General features: G+C 43.4%; 8 protein-coding genes across 8 annotated transcripts; 3 read left to right on the forward strand and 5 right to left on the reverse strand.

Moving 5' to 3' along the window:
• On the forward strand, nucleotides 1-666 carry O0I10_012867 (uncharacterized protein; the record flags this gene model as incomplete). Its single annotated transcript, XM_058492753.1, has 2 exons — nucleotides 1-129; nucleotides 199-666. Coding segments are annotated over 2 exons (597 nt in total), but the record flags the coding sequence as incomplete, so codon positions are not given.
• A 477-nt stretch (nucleotides 667-1143) lies between these two features.
• Nucleotides 1144-1577, forward strand: O0I10_012868 (uncharacterized protein; the record flags this gene model as incomplete). The annotated part of the gene is made up of 2 exons (XM_058492754.1): nucleotides 1144-1183; nucleotides 1267-1577. The coding sequence occupies 2 exons, from the start codon at nucleotides 1144-1146 to the stop codon at nucleotides 1575-1577; spliced, it is 351 nt and encodes a 116-aa protein (XP_058336475.1).
• An 884-nt stretch (nucleotides 1578-2461) lies between these two features.
• Nucleotides 2462-4251, forward strand: O0I10_012870 (uncharacterized protein; the record flags this gene model as incomplete). Its single annotated transcript, XM_058492755.1, has 2 exons — nucleotides 2462-3292; nucleotides 4198-4251. 2 exons carry the CDS (start codon nucleotides 2462-2464, stop codon nucleotides 4249-4251), a joined length of 885 nt encoding a protein of 294 aa, XP_058336476.1.
• Nucleotides 4252-4589: 338 nt separating this feature from the next.
• On the reverse strand, nucleotides 4590-5774 carry O0I10_012871 (uncharacterized protein; the record flags this gene model as incomplete). Its single annotated transcript, XM_058492756.1, has 5 exons — nucleotides 4590-4784; nucleotides 4847-5023; nucleotides 5121-5438; nucleotides 5514-5569; nucleotides 5636-5774. The coding sequence occupies 5 exons, from the start codon at nucleotides 5772-5774 to the stop codon at nucleotides 4590-4592; spliced, it is 885 nt and encodes a 294-aa protein (XP_058336477.1).
• Nucleotides 5775-8941: 3167 nt separating this feature from the next.
• O0I10_012872 (uncharacterized protein) lies at nucleotides 8942-11291 on the reverse strand (the record flags this gene model as incomplete). Its single annotated transcript, XM_058492757.1, has 6 exons — nucleotides 8942-9592; nucleotides 9652-9868; nucleotides 9927-10103; nucleotides 10161-10510; nucleotides 10571-11173; nucleotides 11235-11291. 6 exons carry the CDS (start codon nucleotides 11289-11291, stop codon nucleotides 8942-8944), a joined length of 2055 nt encoding a protein of 684 aa, XP_058336478.1.
• Nucleotides 11292-14631: 3340 nt separating this feature from the next.
• On the reverse strand, nucleotides 14632-15309 carry O0I10_012873 (uncharacterized protein; the record flags this gene model as incomplete). Its single annotated transcript, XM_058492758.1, has 1 exon — nucleotides 14632-15309. The coding sequence occupies one exon, from the start codon at nucleotides 15307-15309 to the stop codon at nucleotides 14632-14634; it is 678 nt and encodes a 225-aa protein (XP_058336479.1).
• Nucleotides 15310-15629: 320 nt separating this feature from the next.
• O0I10_012874 (uncharacterized protein) lies at nucleotides 15630-16355 on the reverse strand (the record flags this gene model as incomplete). Its single annotated transcript, XM_058492759.1, has 1 exon — nucleotides 15630-16355. One exon carries the CDS (start codon nucleotides 16353-16355, stop codon nucleotides 15630-15632), a length of 726 nt encoding a protein of 241 aa, XP_058336480.1.
• Nucleotides 16356-18258: 1903 nt separating this feature from the next.
• Nucleotides 18259-21064, reverse strand: O0I10_012875 (uncharacterized protein; the record flags this gene model as incomplete). Its single annotated transcript, XM_058492760.1, has 2 exons — nucleotides 18259-18813; nucleotides 18881-21064. The coding sequence occupies 2 exons, from the start codon at nucleotides 21062-21064 to the stop codon at nucleotides 18259-18261; spliced, it is 2739 nt and encodes a 912-aa protein (XP_058336481.1).
• Between the last annotated feature and the right edge of the window lie 49 nt (nucleotides 21065-21113).

Here is a 21113-nt window from a genome sequence, read left to right on the forward strand (position 1 = left end):
GCTCGCAGCCTGGAGCGTAAGGCCAAGGCATTCCTAGAGAAGGGTGTTGTCCAGAACCCAGTTGAAAAGCTCAGCGATGACACTTTCCTTGTACGGTCTTTTGTGCAAAATAGCAGTGAGAAGTATACTGTAATTATCAAATATTTGGGGTTGGATGGTGCAAAATTGATTTGGCTACCATACATTATCATATTCTAGGTCAAAGCAGAAGGCCTACGTATAGAACAATGTAACTGCTCTGGTTATTACAAGAGTGACAACCATGGTTGCAAGCATATGTTTCTCGTTCCTCTCATTCACACACAATATTCCGCCCGTACACCTATCACCACCTATGAGAATACCATTTCCATCCCATCTATCCGTGGTGGCTCACCATCCCCTTCTGCATCCTCTTCATCTCCATCATCTCGTCCGTCTAATACATCTTCCACGCCATCCACGCCATCCACGCCATCTACCCCAATAGATCGTGTTACTGAAAGAAAAGAAAAGCTTGCCAGAGATTTGCTGGCCTTGAGCCGTCAAGTTAAGACAGCTTCCTTTTCATCCACCAGGAATACGATCGACCGTTTTGATGATTGGTTAAACCAAGTTGAAGAACTCAAACAATCCATCATCACCCAATCCTTTCCTTCCTCCAATGCTCGCTTCCGTAAACAGTAGATGTTGTTATACATTGTCAACCTTGCCTTTCCTTAAAATAACATTTTCATTATCAGATAGCCATCCAACATCAATATCTGTGAGCCACAAAGCCATCATCATAGAGTTGATAACCATATATTCAAGCAATAGCAAAGGCAAGATGATATATAGTGGTGAAAGGTGATTCAAGCTGGTAGGTGGTAGTGGGTACTTGTATGGCTATCGAGTGATTCGTGATTCCCCTTCAGTTGTGCAGTATGATGGCCTGTATGCAAATGTCAAACCTTATCAATGGTTATATATACCCAGAAAAAGGAACCAACCAGTGTGAAGACGTCGACCAAAGTCAAAGTTTGAAAGGCTGTTGTTTCGTGTATTGTGTCGTTGTCTACAAAAAGAATGTCTCAATCAAAACAACTACAATTGCGAAGGAGCAATTTGCAATTGAAGGTGAACCTGATTGCTGATTGACATGGAGTGGTGAAGGATCGTTAAATGAGTCAAAGAGGAAGCAAGGATAATAAAGCTCAAGCGCGTATGTCAAAGGGTACCTGGGCTGGGCAGAATAAAAGAGCTGACTGAATTTGAAATTTGGGTTGGGGGGAGGGGCCCAACTAGCCGTTGACATAACCAACCCCGCATTTGCCTCTCGATGTGGTAAACGTTTGCTCAAACGTGCTGCTGGTAACCGTGCCGTACCGATCAAAGAATTTGCGTACAACAGCGTGGAGCATTCTCTCGGCATCTTTTTTAATCGGCCGCACTTCATTGACCAAATCAACAAATGGCGGGATCGTGCTGATTCAGACAATGTTTTGCATGATGTTTACGATGGAAGAATGTGGAAAGAGTGGAAGCAGTCTGGTTTCCTCGATGACAAGCACGCGTTGTTGTTGACGTTAAATGTGGATTGGTTTCAGCCCTTTTGAGATATTACGATGATAAAGATAAAGAATAAAAGATGAAAGTACGTTGAGAATCAATATACTGTATTCAACTTAAAGGTGCCGTTACCAGCTACAACTACAACATGTCTTATATAGGTTTCTAGTATGGCTGTGTGACGATGCTAAAGGGAGATGGCGTTTACATAGAAGGATGTTGGGGTACACGAGATGACGGGGCTCATTGAGTGATGAACCTTGAGTGTGGATATGGAAACGTTACATTCGGTGTCCTCTTGCGGGATAAGTGTGGTCGTTGTGATACCTTGGCTTGGCACCTTGTACTTGATTATGGAATTGGTACTTGAAATACGACACGTTTATTTGTGGGCGACAACACTCTGTTGGTGGGATATATCTTGCCATCAATAACCTGCCACGATCCCAACGAATGAAACCAGAGAACCTTATTTTAGTTGGTTTGATGCCAGGGAGCAGTGAACCCAAGAAGCAACAAATCAATTACTATCTTCGGCCTTTGGTGGATGAGCTATCGCGACTATACGATGGTATCGACATTACACTTGGCACCGACAACTCAATAATCAAAGTGAAAGCAGCACTATTAATGGTCGCATGTGATATACCAGCCGCTCGAAAAGTCTCTGGATTTACGAGCATGTTTTAAATGTGATCGATTGTTTCCAAGTCGACTTGATAATCATCTGCAAAGAGATTTTTCTGGTTTTAAAAACGTTGATTGATGGAGAAGAAGATCGGAGGAAGAAGTAAGAAGAGCCCGCCAAGAATGGAAGTCATCGAGCCTAAAGTCTGAAAGAGAAGATGTCGAAAGGAGGAGTGGTGTGTGGTGGTCTGAACTCGATCGCTTGCGTTATTTTGACACAGTGCGTTGTACCATAATCGACCCGATGCACAACCTATATTCTGGTACGGCTAAACGTTCATGTAACTTATGGAAAGCTGTGTATGAAGAAGGGTTCAACAAGCCATTGCTCTCGAATGACGCCTTTTTGGGAATGGTGGAATCCACGGACGACATTGTTTTGCCTTTGGGATATGATATACCCAAAGGAAAGATCAAATCAGGTTGCGCAGGATTCAAGTCAGCCGAATGGCGTACATGGGTGGTAGCGTTATCCCCTATCTTGTTGAAAGGACGTCTCTTGGGCGATCACTGGAAGGTGCATCTCTTGTTTGTTGGCGCGAATCGCATACTGGCAAAGCCATCCCTTTCAATCGATGAGATCAATGAAGGCCACAAGAAGCTACAGCAATTTTGCATGTTGTATGAGAGGCTATATGGACCTGACGAAATCACCCCTAACATGCATTTGCATATGCATTTGCGGGAAACGATGCTTGATTTCGGGCCAATGTATGCTTTTTGGCTTTTTGGATTTGAACGGTTCAATGGAATTTTGAAGGCAATCGATACAAACGGCAAGGATGGATTGGAAATCACTATGATGCGTCATTTCTTGCAGAAGCATCATGCAGGAGACTATTTGCATACCATGATCGCGAATCTCGAGCGACATCCCTTTTTGAAGAGTGTAATCATGGCGCTGGTTCTATCATTGTATACTGCCTCATCTGAGCCCCAAGATAATGATGACGAGCTTTTCAACTTGAATGAATTCAATCGCTTTTCGGAAAATCCAATGTTGGTTGATGCAGTCCTAGGATATGAAGCTCTTCCACCATCGCTTATTACGTCGATACAGCTATCCGATAAGCATGTCAGAATGAGCCCAAGTCATTATATATGTTTATCCCGGTATTATCGTTGTCGTAGACACAGCTTAATCATCATAAAGTGGTTCCCACAGCTGTCATTTAATTCTCCTTCTCATCTCATGTTTGTCACACCTACATTCTCCCACGCATAAATCTTATCCTATATGGCTGTCAGGTACATGGGCACAGACGCGTACGTAAGATTATGGGTATATCGAGAATACCATCATCGTTACTAATCATGGTGTGAGGGCGTGGGAGAATCAGGTTATAGCAGGATCAATCATTTAATATAAAAGAGTGGACGTCTTCATTGAATAAAGGGGATCTTCAGTCTCACTTGACTTATCATTGTCTCGTTTTTTGTAATCTCATTCCATTTTATTCCACTCGATCACAATCGTACGATCTATGATGGCATGTATCCTGACGTGGATACCTTTGATCATTGGAGTTATGGAGTTGCACCAGAAGTCGGCATTGAGGATGAAGGTGTTACGAACAAGGTATCCATGGTAGTCCCTTATATACGTAAAACCTCCAAGATCATGATCCTTGGGCAAGAGTATCGTAGCAGAGAATCGCCGCGAACCAATCGGGGATCGTTCATTCAAGCGTTTTATGTTTCTTATGATCCCAACACGGGTGAAGAAAGGCGTTATCTTCGACCGGCACAAGTTCAGTATTTTTTACGCATAGCGTAGGCGTAGAATGCACCGCCGATGACAAAGTCAGACCATTTGTACACATGTTTGCATTTGTGAGATGGTTTGATCCGTACATCGTCAATGGGCGGCTTTCTTGGGAAGATCGTGGTCTCTCGGTTTGGCGAAACAGGTTTAGTCCATTGGATAGTACCTGTATATTGCCTGTGCACAGGATTCATTCACCAATCGGGATATATAAGTGGGTAGACAATCTCGTTGTGGTCATTCCTTTACCATGCAAAACAGTTGGGTAGACTCAAGATTGGTTCTAGTGGTAATATGCTTGCTTAATAGATTATACATTTATCATTGTGAAAGGCATGGCATGTTGTATGGAGGGCATTGCTGATACTGATTGATCCATATCCAGTGGTATTATACTTGAACAACGGCTATTGATCGTATGAAAACTAAGTTCATTTCTCAACGAGAAAGTTAACAACTCTGAAGTCAACCCCATTCATGGTAAGTAATATCACGTGGTGTATGCCCTGAATCGCATGTTTATTGTATTCATTATTGATTGCGTGTAAGATCATTGAATACTAGTGGGAAAGAGAAGGGAAGAGAACACCACAACACAACCACAATCTTATCCATCGTTCTCAGCATCATCAGGAACAACCACCTTGGCCCAATCGGGAACCTCCTTGCTGACTATGTCGTCAACACCTTGTACCACAACCGTGCAAGTACGCCTCTCTTGTCGGTCCCTCTTTTGGCAGTATTCGCGGCCTTTTGCAGTGTGTCTGCTCAGCGTGGTGAGGTCATCCAAAAATGCGTTGGCCTAAATTGGCGTGCGATTGGTATGTATAAGACAATGATTTCACTCGAACACAATATACTTACAGCATCCGAGCGCCAATGTGGGCGAAGTAGCTTTCTTCCCACTGTTTGACCATCTTCATTCACATCGTCGTCCGAATCCGACATCAGAGCAGCTACCAGCAAGTCTTCACCCTTTTCTCTGTACGTGCTCAAATTACGGCCACCCAAAGCAAAAGCCTCCTTACGTATATCATGTTTCTAGTAAGTAAAAGTGTTATTTATTGCTACGATCTGACAATTGTGTATTCATGATATGTGTATGAACACAAATACAGTAGCCACCAGCGACACATACCTTCTTACGGGCGTTCCTCTTGGCAACCTTCGCGCTATGTTTCTTGCGCAATTCATCCGTGAGATCAGCAGTCGCTTTATGATACTCCAATTGGTTTTGTGCTTTTGCGAAGATTTGATGATCCGTCCAATGCATTCGTCGAGGATTTTCACCCGTATCACCACTGGTGTTGTTGTTGAGATGTTGTTCAAGACCACGAATGTAAGCTATCATGTTGTTGACAATTCTTGCGTTACGACCATCACGAATTGATTTGGTTTTGTCCCATGTCATATCAGGATCCTTGGACATCCTCTTGTAATATTCGCGCAAAGTTTCCTGATAACATGGTACAAGGGTAAGCATACGGCATAAGACATTGGGCATGTTTCCTTTTGCTATCCGTATACTTACGCTCAACTCTGTATCACGCGTTACACCTGATCCTGCTCTTCTATCATCGAGCTCGGCTTACATCGTATCAATCGTTTTCTGTTGCTTCTTGATAACATCCTCCGACTTCGACACCCTCTCACCGATGTCATCAACACGGCCCCTCTTGCGCACAGGTGCATGGTGTATCTCAGCTGAGGACTCAACAACTGGGATCTGGTTGGTGCGATTTTGCAGCGAAGACATGATTTGGTGATGTGGTATAGCAACAGGCGATGCCATGGCAACGGGTTAGTTTATATATTTTCCATCACTAATGCTTTATTTTGCATGTATTGATCGATCAATATAGAGCGCTATGGTACAATGCACGGAGATTCATGCAGCAAAGAACGTGTTACGCAAAAAGCCAGGGGGTTGCAAATCTATCCCTATAAATATTGATGCATTGGGCCCTGTTCGCGTTTTTGTTGTTTTTCATCTTTCCCCCTTTCACTTCACTCCACCTCGCAAATGGTACAGGTATGGCTTTGCATCTCATTTACGCACACACTTTTTTCTTATGGGCTAATGACTTACATTAATAGATACCGATACACCCCAAGCTACATCTTACGTAGGTGTCATTGCATCAAGCTCTACAGCACTATAAGAAACATCTATCATCAAGTTCAGGTCTCCACAAATCTATTCTATATTCTTCCATACGTGATCCCAGGCAAGCCTAACGTTGATTTCATCTTCTTTAGGGATCCTATTGGCGGGTATGACATTTATATGGCTGCCGAGTGTTTGTAAGTATCTTACTCTATTACATTATGTCTGCTCCAAAGGCTTTTGTTATTGACGGATCACTACAATAGTGTGTAGAATGGCAATGGCACTTGTATCATTCACTTTTCTATAGTTGTCTTTGGTACGATCTCTGGAATGACAGGTGTCACATTCTTAATGCCACGAGTCTAGTCCATTTTTGAATTACAGTCTTCCTCAATAAACCACTGATACGACATCCTATGCTGATGACTACCTCTCTATTGATCATTGTCATGGACACCATGTTCCTAATTAATGCACAACGAGCATTATGGTTAAATCTATTATATGGTTGCGTCGTTGCAAGCTCAAAATGTGATTTCATCGAATGTATGTTAGCTGTAACCCTGCGTTTTATCAAATTTATGCTAGCTGTAACCTTTGGTTTCATCGAATTTATGCAAGGTGATAATCTTACGTTTCTACCCATTTACACCGGTGGAAACCATGGATCCTGCAAGACTTCTCCTATCGAAAACGCTCGTTATTGCTACTCAGCTTCTAGCAAAAATTGTATGTTTATGTAAGCTTTCTACTGGAAAGCATCTTTAGTTTCTCCCAGCTTGCAGCGAGACGAACCGGCTGTTTATTCGATGGAAGAAATGCAGAAATCAGGGATGTCTTCCCACCGAAATGTAGCATAAATAGGAGTTTCTTCCACTTTCGGCAGGTCAAAACATGCTGGTTGTGTCTAGTGTCCTTTGGTAAGAATTATGATGTCAAGCTCGCTTTGGGTGCTTTCCACGTGATGTCCTTTGATGATGCTTGATGTTTCCCTCACACTCCTTTGTCTTTCCCTTTTTGGATTCCCCGATGCCCCGTTTCATGCACACATTTTGCCCACGTCATTCCCTGTTTATTCCTTTCCCTGTCTACCCGTTCCCTGTCGGTACTTTCTTTACGTGTTCTTTTCCCTTTACTCATCACTTTTGTTATCCTTGCTTCCTTTCTGACTTTACGAATTTCACTTCAGCTCATTCCACCTTACTTGTTATGTTGTTCATTCACACTTCTACATTGACACAGTACGACAGCACCACGATTGCACCCTGATCTCACATTCGTCATGGCAACGACTTCTCTTGTGACGTTTTATCATTTTTATCATTCACTCGGCTGTCCCCGAATGCACCATGATCATACATTATCATTCAGACGCACTATATGTAAATCCAGACACACTAAGATACATGCACACGCACACACACCCATATTGTTATTATCATTGTCATCATCATCCTTGTATTTGTCAAGTCAATATAAAATAGCTCAGGTGTTGAATAAAGAAGAATAAGCTTTTTGAAGGCGAAGATTTGAAGAAGGATTGTTTCCTATTGCTGATCGCTGATATTGTGCGAACGAGACCCCTTTTACCTTTAGATTATTCACACATCCCTCCCATTGTTCCCTTTTACTCTCTCTCTTTGATTATCTTTTCGATTGTTCATTGCAGGTTGATCTCTCAGTCTTCAGTGTTCGTTGTTTATTTTACATTTCATTTCTATTCATTGTATTTCTACATGCCAGTGGAGTCTTTCTTATTTTATCTACCCTACACACATCACTTACCTCCCCAGATACTCTTGAACAACCCTTAGCACCGCACGTGCCATCCACATTTCGAGATGGTGACCCCCACAAGTGCCAAAAATAGCACAGGGCGAAAATGTTCGTGTTAAACGTGTTTCGATAGTGTTTTGAAAGCGTTTTTCGATAGTGTTTTTGCGTGTTCATGGATGAAGAGCTGTAAGTGAAATCTCTTCCTTGAAATGGAAGGTTGAAGGTGCTGGCATTCATTTTATCACTTTTTGAGGATAACTTGTGCATCCATCATCCATCCACCCACCGCTGCATCCATCCCAGTGTTGCTCATCCGATCCGAATACGGTAAACCTGATCCGAATCTGATCCAGAATTTCGGATGTGGATATGGCATTTTGATATACGACCGGTTTTGGGCCCAATCCGCGGATATCCGGTATCCGATAGCTTCGAATGCGGATATGATAAATAGTACCTGAATAGATGAATAAACAACATGAGATACGAGGAAACCTACTTATTGATATGTTATTTGTCCATCCCTGCTACAAGAACACCATCAGAGATAGGGATCGGCAAAAAGAACCGGGTACCGAACCGGTACTCGGTACCAGTCGGTCATCCCGGTCCCGGTACCATCGTGAGAACCGACCAGGAACCGATAGTCGGTTCCATGTTGGTACCGAGGTACCGGGTAAGTATGCTTAGCATGTATCAAGTGACATCATATATGACTATGTCTACAAGCATCATCATTGCACCACCTTTTGTATGCTTCAATATTCGTTTATCTTATACAACGCATATGGCATATATATAACAGCACATAAACACTGAAGTATCATCTCTTGAATAACGTGAATCTAACAGAGATTTCTTCTTTACTTCCTTATCGTATTGTATACCAAGTATATAGGTGGACATTATAACATTTATTAACCCATTACGGGCACCACAAACAGGAAAAGAAATGACATATATATAAGCTCTATGAAGGGGAAAAGGAAACAGAAGGAAGAAAGGGAAACGAAAGGAAAAGAGGAAGGAAAAGAGGAAGAAAAAAAACGAAAGGAAGGAAAGAAAAAGGAGATCTATGAATGAATGTTCAAATCGAACCAAGAGCCAAGCAGCATGAGTTGCTTGATCATGCCTGGGGAAAGTCGATTGCGAACATGGGGGAGGAGCAGGCGTGTTGACGAGAAACATCTTTCGGAAGGAGTCGAGGTAGCAGGCACTGCCAAATATTGAGCTGCCATACTGGCAAGGTTTGGCCAATGTGCCTGGTTCACCTCCCAAAAAACAAGCTCATCGGATTTCCTAGGAGCCACCAAAGGAGCTATCGTTGGCTGGTCGACATACTCCGAAAGCTCGTCTTTTGTAAGCTCCGTCAAAAAGAGCTCATGGAGTTGTTGGGCTCTTTCGGTCACTTCTTCATCCATCGCCACCACACCAGAAAACTTGCGCCATGCCTCACGTACCAGATCTTCACTGAATTTGCACCATTCCTTTTCCCAGCCATGACGGCGCCACCACCTGAACTTGAGACGTGGGTCAAGTGCAGTCGCCACAGCGTAAACCTCAGTCATGTCGGTACGACTGTAGTAGCGTACCAACTTGTCAAGGCCGCAACGAATGGCATGACAAAGTTCGGGATCGGTGGCTATCATACGTTCTTCAAGTTTCTCGAGAGCATCCATGATACGGTTGTAGCACAATATGGTCATGTTCACAGACGCATGCGACTTGCTTGATGACAGCGTCTGTGTGGCGTCCTCGAAAGGCTTCAACACCTCAATGATACCCTGAATCTTGGTCCAGTCTGATGCTGACAAGGCAAATCTTCAAGCTCGGAACCAGGTGCAGTCATGGCAACGTATGCCTCCTTGAGCTTGACAGCACGATTCAACATATCGTATGTTGAATTCCAACGTGTACGAACATCGAGTGTCAAGGCCAAAGGTGGACAATCCATTGCGTCACGTCTCCTCTCAAAGGCAGCGATACGTTGAGGCGAGGATCTATGCATAAAAAATAAGTATCATTACCGATGTCAACTATACGAATACAACATCTTACCTAATCTTTAGGATCCCTTTTCGTAGCTTGGCGAGTGGAGTGGCAGGCTCATCTGAAATGTCATGTTCGATCACGTTATCGGGTGCTTGGGCCTTTAAGCCATTCTTGAGGATCGCCTGCACAGCGAGATTAAAGATGTGGCCGACGCATGGGATATGATGGCGCAAACGAAAGGGCCTATACAAAGTAAACGTACGTTAACTCTTGATCACCTTGAAAAAGACATTCACTTACCACTGTTTGGACTCTTGCTTGCCATATTCCATCACATGACGCACCATCGTTGTCATGTTGGCGGCGTTGTCGGTGGTAACGGTGAAGAGCCTTCTGCCAAGGTCAAACTCCTCAAGGACGTCGATGAATACAGCAGCCAGATTTTCACCAGTGTGTGGGCCATTGATGGGCTCAAAGCCGATGATCACCTCCTTCATGGTCCATGTATGCTGATCGATCCAGTGTGCTGTCACAGCAAGGAATGCTTGGTTGAAAGGACTTGTCCAGCCATCCAAGGTACATGACACAGCTGGTACCTTCCTCAACATCTCCTTCAATCGATTGCGAGCCATTTCATATTCCGCCTCAGTCTTAAAAAAAACATTCACTGGTAAGAATCTTATTTGCCATACTATATGACTCTTGCTTACTTTTCTCGTGCAGGTGCGTGCCGAAGGAAGTTGAACGCCTGATGCGGTAGGTGCAATTCGTGCCAATTCAAGCAGCTCTTGTAACGCAGCATTCTCACAGGTCGTGAATGGCAACTTGCTTGTCACCAAGAACTTGACAACCACTCGTTGGAATTCTTCAGCGTTGAATGTACGAGCACGTTTCCCATGAACGAAGACATCCATTGGGCCACGCTTGTCACCACTATTGACATGAGGACCATTGCTCTTGTTGATTTGATGTTTGCCGAGATGCTTGATAAACCCAGAGGTAGACGAGTACTTGCTGGCGATAAGCTTTCCACAGTTACCAACCAAACATTGTATTGCAGGAGAACCATCTTCTTTCAATGCTCGCTTGCCATACTTGTGTACGAACACCCAAGCACTACTGTCATTGCCATTATCTTCGATATCATCACGTGCTGGTTCCTGACGCAGAGCGGACTCCTCTTGACACACGGCTGATAAAACCGAACCATCATCATCAAAATCATCCGAAGCATCAACAGTGTCGTCTGTGCACTCGGTACGATTAGACATGAAGGACGACTCTCGAGAAAGAAAACGGCTCAATGATGATGGCTATAAATTCGGTAAGTGAATATCGTGATCATTAATGCATATCATCAAAAAGTATACGTACTTCATCACTCAAAGCACCACGTGGATCTTTCGAGGAACTACCGACTTGGTATGGCATGATGATTGAAATAGCGATTATATGAACAAGAAGACAAGAAATAAAGATGAAATGCTCTCGTAATTGTGGTGATAAATGCTGCTCTTTATATCTTTGGGAGGTTGCCGAGAATGACAGCTTTATTGAATAATTACAAATCTCTTGAACGAATCGGGTGCAGTTATAGACCTTGATCCGGTGATGTACTTCTTTAAACCCGAATGTCACAATGCTTAAAAATTGCCATTGGTTCTGATCCACTAACGTTACATAATAAAGTGACTTACGACTCGATTATCTGCAAGAATAACCATTATCTACGGCCATCCATTGGATTCACAACTCCTGATCCTTTACCCTTATCATCGGCGCCGCGACATTCGACCGATTATACCCATTAACACTCCCGATCACACTGACAACTTGAGATCGTTGTTTACGAAGGATTCAACATAAGTATAAAAGTGGAGAACATCGCGAAAAGAACATGTTCTGCCTATGGATCACGCCTTCAATAAGGCAATCTCGTTTGTATTTCGTGCATTGCCGTGGAACAACCATTGTAGATTGTTTGCATGCTTTCATTTTTAGACGCGTAAAACGCGAAATCACCTTATCGCGTCAATTTAAGTCGCCACTTGGGCATCTGAGACAATGTCTGCTAGGTTACATTCGAATATTGTATGTATATCCAAACAAGCAAGGCTGATGGAAATGTCCTATTCTTCATTCTCTTTACATTCGTTTACGCAAACCAATACCAGTGTCAAGCTTGCATTCTGTATGAGCATGAGGCTTCCAAAAATTGACCCTTATGGTACCTGTCATATATACGGGTTACACAAACCAGGATACAACAATCAAAGTGAAACCGCCATCATTTCTCATTTGCTTCCGCTTCCTTTCTACATTTAGGTATTATACATCTACAAAGTTGCGCAGCTACCAGAATGCTGTATACAGACTCTATATACTATATTCCAGCTGCTCGACGCAATTGCCTGCTACCTATACCATCATGGACCTCCAAATTTAAAAGAGGCCCAATTGATCGCCAATAGGGCCAATCTGCCCTTCATATATACAACAGTTCAACACGCTCACTCATTTCAGCAGCACTTATTTCCGATTTCAACTCATTGCTACCGCTCATTATCGCTTTCGACACCGCTTTATCGAGCGCACATACATTTCCACTTGCACATCGCTTCCATTACTCAACGCAATCGCCTGCTATCTTTGTCATCAAGGAGCTCCCAATGCAAAAAAGGCCCAGGTGACCGCCAATGGCGACCACCCAGGCCTTATTTCAACTACAACAAGCTTGTCTCATCATTACAATACGACGGCAAGACTTTGACTCATTTGACGAATGCGAGGTCGAAAAGCATGCTCTCTCTACCAGGACAAGATCAAGGTTTTACTTTGTTTGCCCCACCTGAGGCGCCTCTACATGTAGCAGGTATCTTTGTCAATTGCCCCAATTGGTGTCCTTGGATATTGACTATGGATTCGATGCCGATATCAGTGCTGCCCCATCGACAAAGACATGGCCACAACCCACTACCTTAAGCCTGTGCCATTATGATGGTATCACTCTCAGTGGAAATTTTGAAGCGGTTTCCTTCACTCATTAAGCTTGCGCTTAATCCATGCACTGCAACGCGGCCCATGACAATGATCCAACATCCAAAGATATACATTACCCTCTTTTAGCATAGTTGCATTTTTCGTCTTCTATCCATTTATATCATAGCCCGTTATCATTAATACGACAATAAAAGCTCAATATACTGAACAAGCTTACGATTCACATACGAAATCTAATCAACTTAATACTTTTTATTGACTCGGTACTCGGTACTCGGTACCTCGGTACCCGGTACTCGGTTCCAAACTCTGATTCAAAAGGTACCGACTTCGGTCCTCGGTTCTTCTTGGTACCGACCGGTACGGTACCAGCATTTTTAGGTACGGTGCCGGTTCCATTCAAGTACCGGGTACCGAGGTACCGTGCCGATCCCTAATCAGAGAGGTGTTTTTCAAGAGCAAAGTTTTATATACCACCTAGTCGCAATTGCCTTAACGACCAGAATCTTTCCATGTCCATCTTGCTCGATTCATTCTTTTAAGTATCTAAATAATACATAATGGCTCAACAGTTCAGCATGCTTGTTGTAGCACAATCATCCATCTTTAACACACATCATTGCCTTTGTAACATATCGAAAGTTGAACTCGTTCAGTTTTATCTTTTGTATGCAATCTAGATGCTTTTAGATAATAGTATGTGCATGCCATATAGCAACGTAGATGTAATATTATAGTGATGTGTATGACTAGGACACGAGGGTATACGATTACAACACGAAAATATACGACTAGGACACGAGTGTATACGACTAGGACACGAGTGTATACGACTAGGATACGAGAATATACGACTAGCACACGAGGATATACGACTAGTACACGAGAATATACGACTAGGACACGAGAGCGCATACCAGCAGTTGTAGTTTGTGTGCTCGCACACAGCCTATGTTACACATGAAGGGCCACGACCTGTGATACGGTTGCAATCCGGACCCCAACCGAAGCTGCAAGTGACCCGATCCGATCTGCCAGGTCCGGATTGAAAAATACTTACCCGACTAAAATCGGATCGGTTGCGGATACATGGCTAATCCGACCCGATCTGTATTTTGAGCATCGCTATTTGTCATCATCCCTTGCTATCTTGGCAATTGTTTGAGTCAACGTTTGATTCAATCTTTCACATACAGTGACCCACAAAATTGTTCAAATGTTTTGTACTTTTGCATAAATCGTTTCCTGGCGCATTGCCATGCATATAGAACATAGTGATATTATACATCATTCGATAGCGTAGCTAATTGGGCACACAATGAAATTCACGTGATCTGTGCAACATCGAAATTCATGCAGCTGCCGGGGAACAAATAGCGTCGATACACTTGAACAATTTTGAGGGGAACTAGAACATGTTTTATTAATACTTAGTATAGCCTCCTCTTGCTTAATAACAGGCTTCTATACGTCGTGGCATGCTTGCCATGAGCCTCTCACAGTATTCCTTCGTCGTACACTTGTTCCAGGTATAGGAAACCCTTTCCCAGAACTCGGGCATTGACTTAGCAGGCTCATGATAGAGAAGCAACTTGCGTTTGAGCTCTGCCCACATATGTTCGATAGGATTGAGGTTTGGGGAGTACGATGGCCATGGTAGGACCTCAACACCATTATCCTGGAACCATTGGGTGGCTTTCCGGGACTTGCGCTTAGGATCATTATCTTGCTGAAAGATGATGTCATTCACTTCAAGGCCGTAATATTCCAATCATTGCTTGAATTCATCATCTAAAATGCTGCAATAGAGGTCGGCATTCATGGTTCCTTGAATTTTGGTGATAAACCCGGGCCCTGACCAACAAAAACAGCCCCAGATCATGATGCTTCCGCCACCATGCTTATATGTATGGATAACATTGCGTTCACGTAATTTCCCATCAGGATCAATCCAAGTCCAATGAAGGCCATCACTTCCCAAACGGTTCACTTTTGTCTCGTCGCTGGAAACAACACGTTTCCAGTCCTCTACAGTCCAAGAACGATATGCTTGCGCGAACCAGAATCGTGCATTGCGACGCGATCGGGTCAATGGCAACACATTGGGCTTCTTAATTGCGGTGTAATTGAGACGCTTCATTTCACGACGAATCGTTTCAGCACTTGGGGTCACCTTGTTGGGGTAGGTAGCTCGGAGCTGACGGCTTGCATCTTCAATACTCTTGTATTCGCCAGTTACGAGTTTCCGAATGATAACACGAATGTCATTGCTTGACATTATGCGCTTTCGACCAGCTCCATTAAGTTCAATGTCGACATTGAGGTCCGTTCGAATAGCTCGAATAGCTCCAAGGGATACACCGGTGAGTGTAGAGATTTGGCGGTATGATGTACCTTGTTGTAGAAGATGTTTCACATCCTCTTTCTTCTGGTTACTGATTGGACGCATAATAAAAGTTACTTATAAGTGACGTCGAAGGGAAAAGGGCCTAGGCCATGCTCAAGGCAGTAGAAACTTTTATTAGTGGCTTATCAATAACATTACAAAGAATAAAGGCTCCACATGTTGTAGATGTTCATTTATGTAATATTGCTGAAGTACCCTCAAAATTGTTCAAGTGTATGGACGCTATTGATTCCCCGCTAGCTGCATGAATTTCAATGTTGCACCGATCATGTGAATTGCATTGTGTGCCCAATTAGCTACGCTATCGAATGATGTATAATATTACTATGTTCTATATGCATGGCAATGCGCCAGGAAACGATTTATGCAAAAGTACAAAACATTTGAACAATTTTGTGGGTCACTAGACCATTGCTTTGAGGGCGGTATGCCGTGGTAGTAATGTGCCTGCAACCCATATCTTGTAAGAATTCCCATACAAATGCTGATGTAAAATTGGATCCTCGATCCGTCAAAATATATGAAGGGACACCATCGGTCTTCACCACGTGATTAAATAAGAAGTCTGCCGTTGTTTCCTCGTTGATATTGGGCACTGCGGCTGCTACCGGCCACCTTGTCAAGTAATCAATTGCAACCAATAGATAGCTATTTCGATGTCTTGTTGGCTCTAAAGTGGGACCTACTGCGTCACAGCCGATCGTAAAGAATGGACGTGTTGGTGTTTTGATGGGATGTGCTTGAGCGTAACGCCGCCTTGGAACACGTTGTTGAAATTGACACGTTTGGGATCCTTTGACAAAATTTTTGAAACAGTGGGATAGACCAGGACTCCAAAAGTTTTCACAAATGCGTTGCCATGTTTTGACTTCACCGAAATGACCTTCATTATGTACTTGTATGACGACTTCTTCGATATTGCGTTGATGAAGGACTTCAGGCCCAAAGTATGTGGGATCGTTGTTCTTACGGTATAGCCTTCCGTGGTATGCTTCTAAACGTCGTGCTTGATACCTTATCTTGCGCTTGGTAGACTCATCCGTACCATGAGGGTAACGACGGATCACTGAAAATATAGGGGACCACATTTTATATACTATATATATAGATACTTAGCTAAATAAGGAAACTGGGCTTTAAATAAAACCCCGACAAGGTAACAGCATGCTCCGAATCGATCTAAAACAATCTCAAAAAGCAGTCACATAAGAAATTGATGCCCAATTTTATACCCAAAGAAGGCTAAACCAAAGCTATACACTTCATGGACCATGGCTTATTCCTCGACACTTCTATCAGCTTCTCATACCACTGCTAATGCTGTAGATGAAGAGAGCAAGTCCAAAAACCTTGTAGATGATGAGAAAAATGCACCCAACTTTGACCTTCATTTTCTCGACAGCCAATTGCCTAAATGACTTGCCAACCATTGTGGGTGGTAATATAGAGTCGTAGTATTTTGGTGAAAGTGCCAAAATCGCAATACAGGCTTTGACCACTTCTATTTTTGGCACTTGTGGGGGTCGCCATATCGAAATGTGGAGAAGTTGCCTGAGACGTAGGGCAGTAAGTTCGTAGAGAGGTTGTCACGATAATCCAAATAAAGTAATCACAAGGGGGCCTTCAATCGTCAAATCCAAACAATAAGCAATCGCAACTGCTTCTCACAACGAGTTCCAATTCAAAGACAAAGATAAAGACAAGGGTTTAATAAAATCTTTTCATGGCTATTCTAAATACACATCCTCAGACAAACGAGTGGTTGACAATGACAAGGTTTCAGCTATCAAAATCCAGCGACTATAAAAGGCAGTTGAGACGCTGACTACTCCCCTACAGACGTCTCATGCTGACACGAACGGCACAGTTCTGGGTTCTTGCTTGTTCCGGCCTTGTAGGTTCTTGAAGAAAACGAAATGATTATTCAATTACTTCACGAATGCAACACACAACCAATGATAAACGACAAATGTATACGCCAAGGTTCTTCAATCAAAGATACGCTTTTCAACACAAAGGTAAACTCGACCAATATGTTTGCTCGCTAATCTCAATACGTGATCAGATAAGATGATGTTTATTCAAGTTCACAGCTAAGTGCTTATATAGTTTTCTATGAGTGACTAGCTATGATGATATAAAATAAATGTAGCATTGCAGGTCCCATATCAATCGTAGATAGATAGATAAGGATAGCAAGCTACTAAATGGGATACATGAAGGTCGTCTTACTTACAGTCAAGAGAGATTCGGTGGAAAAAGACTATCGTTGTCGGGTCGTCGACAACACTTGTATTTATACACATACATCTAAACTACGCTAAAGCTATATCGTATCTAAGACATGAGCTCGTCTATAATCGTAATGTCGTAATCTCAGTGAAACTAGCGTATCTTGTAGCTGTGAATGCTACATTCTCCCCGTCCTGAGTGAGTCGTCCTCCGGATGATGTGCGTGTATGAATGTGCCGTAAACGGGTATCGTAATCGTAATCGTAAACGTAAAGCGTAATCGTAATGGGTGATAAACGTGGATGATTGTGCGTCGTTGCGGTCTTGATTAAACCTTGCGTGAATCTTGTAGGATCGTTGTATGTCTCAATCGTAACGTGTCGTATGTAAAAGGTATCTTGTCATCGTCATCCTACAAGCCAATCATCTTGCGTGTCGTTGTGTTTCGGCAGTAGCCCCTAACTGCATCGTGACCCAGCTTCGATAATATAGAGAGGCGCAGCGCTAGGTGATTTATACTGGAGAAGCTTTTTCATTGAGGCGTAAACTTGGTGTTGCTGCGACATCGTGGTAAGCGTAATATACAAGTAAATTGACAACTTGCATAAACCATGATGCGTGTCATCAGGTCTCACCCCTCCCAAAGTAAAGGGTACGTAAAATGGGACACCGAGTGCGACTCAGTCAAGGAAAAGGTGATGATCGTGAAAAAAAGTTTATTGGAAGAAGGGAAAAGAAGCGTCTGAGTGTCAGCAATCATTACTTACGCGTTTTACGTTGTGGGCGGCGTGCGTGATAGGTTTCAAACTCGGCCACGAGGTCGGCTGCAGTAACCAAATTTGACTCAGGTTCCCATGTTGCATCGTGCAAAGGATAACCAACCCACTTGACGAGGTATTGTTTCTTCTTTTGTCTTCCACGAATACGTACGTTGAGAATGCGTTCAACTTCCCACTCATTTTCGTCATCGTTATCATTCGTGATAACTGGTGGAGGCATCTCTGGTCGTCGAGAAGGCTCATCCGGTTCTTGATAACGAGAGAGTACAGAAACATGAAACACGTTGTGAGCACGAATAGTGGTGGGGAGATCAACCTTGTATGCGACGTCACCAATGCGTTGAATAACCTTAAACGGGCCATGCCTTCGTGGCAAAATTTTCCGGCTTGGTGCGTTTGCATACACGTCAGGGTTTATCACACTTAAGTCGACCAACACCAAATCGCCAATGTCGAATGACAACTCACGACGTCGTGTATCAGCGTATGTTTTCTGCCTTGTCACCGCAGCTTCCAATCGTTGGAGCGCCAACTTCTTCACATTCTCAAGTTTAGAGACCAACACATGCTGACTCAACTGAGGAAGACGTAGATTGGCGTACAGCAGTCAATAACGAAGAAGGTGAACGACCCAAATCGCATTCAAAAGGAGTCATTCCAATTGACGTATGCAACGAATCGTTATACGTATGTTCAAGAACAGGTATCCACAAGTCCCAATCGTTGGCGTCGTAGGCAACATAGCAACGTAATAGCTCTTCGATAGTACGATTCGTTCGTTCAGTTTGCCCATCACTTTGTGGATGACTTGCGGACGACATATGGCGTGCCGTACCCAACATTGAAGACACCGCAGCCCAAAAACGTGAGGTAAACTTAGGATCACGGTCAGAGACAATGTTGGATGGAAGGCCATGTTGACGATATATCTCACGTAGGAACAAATGAGCAAAATCTTCAGCCGTATCAGTCGTCTTGCATGGGGCGAAGTGTGCACGTTTTGTGAATCGATCAACAAAAGTGGCTATGGCATCGTGCCCATTTTGCGTCATTGGTAAGTGTGTGATAAAGTCAACCGATATCGATTGCCAGCGTTCCGTAGCTAACTGTAAAGGTTGTAACAAGCCTGCAGGTTTAGCATTCGATGCTTTGGTGCGTTGACAGGTGTCACACGTAGCGATATAGCGGCGAACAGTCTTGTGCATCCCTGGCCAATAGTATGATCTTTGGATTCGTTCCATTGTTGTATCAATACCTCGATGACCAGCTTCGGGTGAATCGTGATTCTCGTGAAGGATGCTGGTGAGCAATTGTGACATGCGTGGTACAACAACTTGCTCGACACCGTTTGCTGCTTGGCGAATAAGGAGACCATCATCCCCCTTTGAAAAAGTTGGATCGTCCTCTGTACGTAAACGTTGGAGGATTTCTTTGCAAAATTCATCCTTATGATATAATCGTAGAATATCCGGAGAGAGCGATTTCCGAATGATTCTCAACGTTGTCGTATGCAATTCGAAACTTGCATTTGGATGAGATGGCTCAGCTGGTGGTCTTTTTGAAAGAGCATCAGCAGCGTGATTGCGTTCCCGAGGTATGTGATGTATATCGAATACATAAGATTGGAACTCTTGAAGCCATCTGATTTGCCGTTTTGAAAGATTCGTGTTGGTCTTCAACGTAGCAAGAGATCGATTATCCGTATACACCGTGAAACGTGGTCCATCCAAATGGTGTCGCCATTCATCAAGACAATGCTTGATTGCCAACAATTCAAGCTCGTGTACAGGATAGTTGAACTCAGCATCTTTCAACGAACGTGATGCGTAAGCAATAGGATGAAGATCGTCATCTCCAGGTTGTGAGAGCACACCGCCAACAGCAACCGATGAGGCATCCGTATGTAAGTGAAAACGCTTTTCAGGGTCTGGCAATGCGAGTACTGGTGCTGAACATAACCGCTGCTTTAAGGTGTCGAATCCTTTTTGAGCTTCATCACCCCAATGCCAAGGGACGTCCTTACGCAAGTGGTAGTTCAAAGAAGCAGCAGCAGTAGCGAAGTCACGGATGAAAGCACGATAGTAATTTGCCAGGCCTAGAAACGATTGGATGTCTCGTACGTTTTGAGGGGTCTTCCATTCGGCGACAGCTTTGACTTTACGAGGATCAGCTTTTAAACCTTGATCGGTAACGATATGGCCAAGAAACTCGAGTTCTGACATACCGAATTGACATTTGGACTTTTTGGCATAGAGCTTATGATCGGCAAGCCGTTCAAGGATGCATCGTACATGCTCAACGTGATCGTCAACGTTTTTCGAATATACCAAAATGTCATCAAGGTAAACAACAACGAATTGATCCAAGTAGTCACGGAAGATGTCATTCATCAATTGCATGAAAGTACCAGGTGCCGATGTCAAGCCAAATGGAAGCACGGTCCATTCCATCAAGCCGTATCGTGTGAGAAAAGCCGTTTTAGGTACGTCCTGCTCTTGTACACGAATTTGATGGTAGCCTGATCGCAAATCGAGTTTCGAAAACACCTTAGCACCTTGCAGTTGGTTGAACAGCTCGTCTTGGCGTGGCAAGGGATAACTATTCTTGATAGTTATGCTGTTCAACGCTCTGTAGTCGATGACCATTCGTAATGATCCATCTTTCTTGGCGACGAAAAGTACCGGTGCACCATAAGGAGATGCTGATGGGCGAATCCAACCCTTCGAGAGTAAGTCGTCAAGAGTTTGTTTCAGCTCTTGTAATTCGCGCGTTGATAACCGATACATCTTGCAAAACTTGAATTTTGTTTCCAGGTTTAGCGGCATTTCAAATCTT

Source organism: Lichtheimia ornata (assembly GCF_029851405.1).
Source record: "Lichtheimia ornata isolate CBS 291.66 chromosome Unknown scaffold00170, whole genome shotgun sequence".
Classification (NCBI taxonomy): Eukaryota; Fungi; Mucoromycota; class Mucoromycetes; order Mucorales; family Lichtheimiaceae; genus Lichtheimia; species Lichtheimia ornata.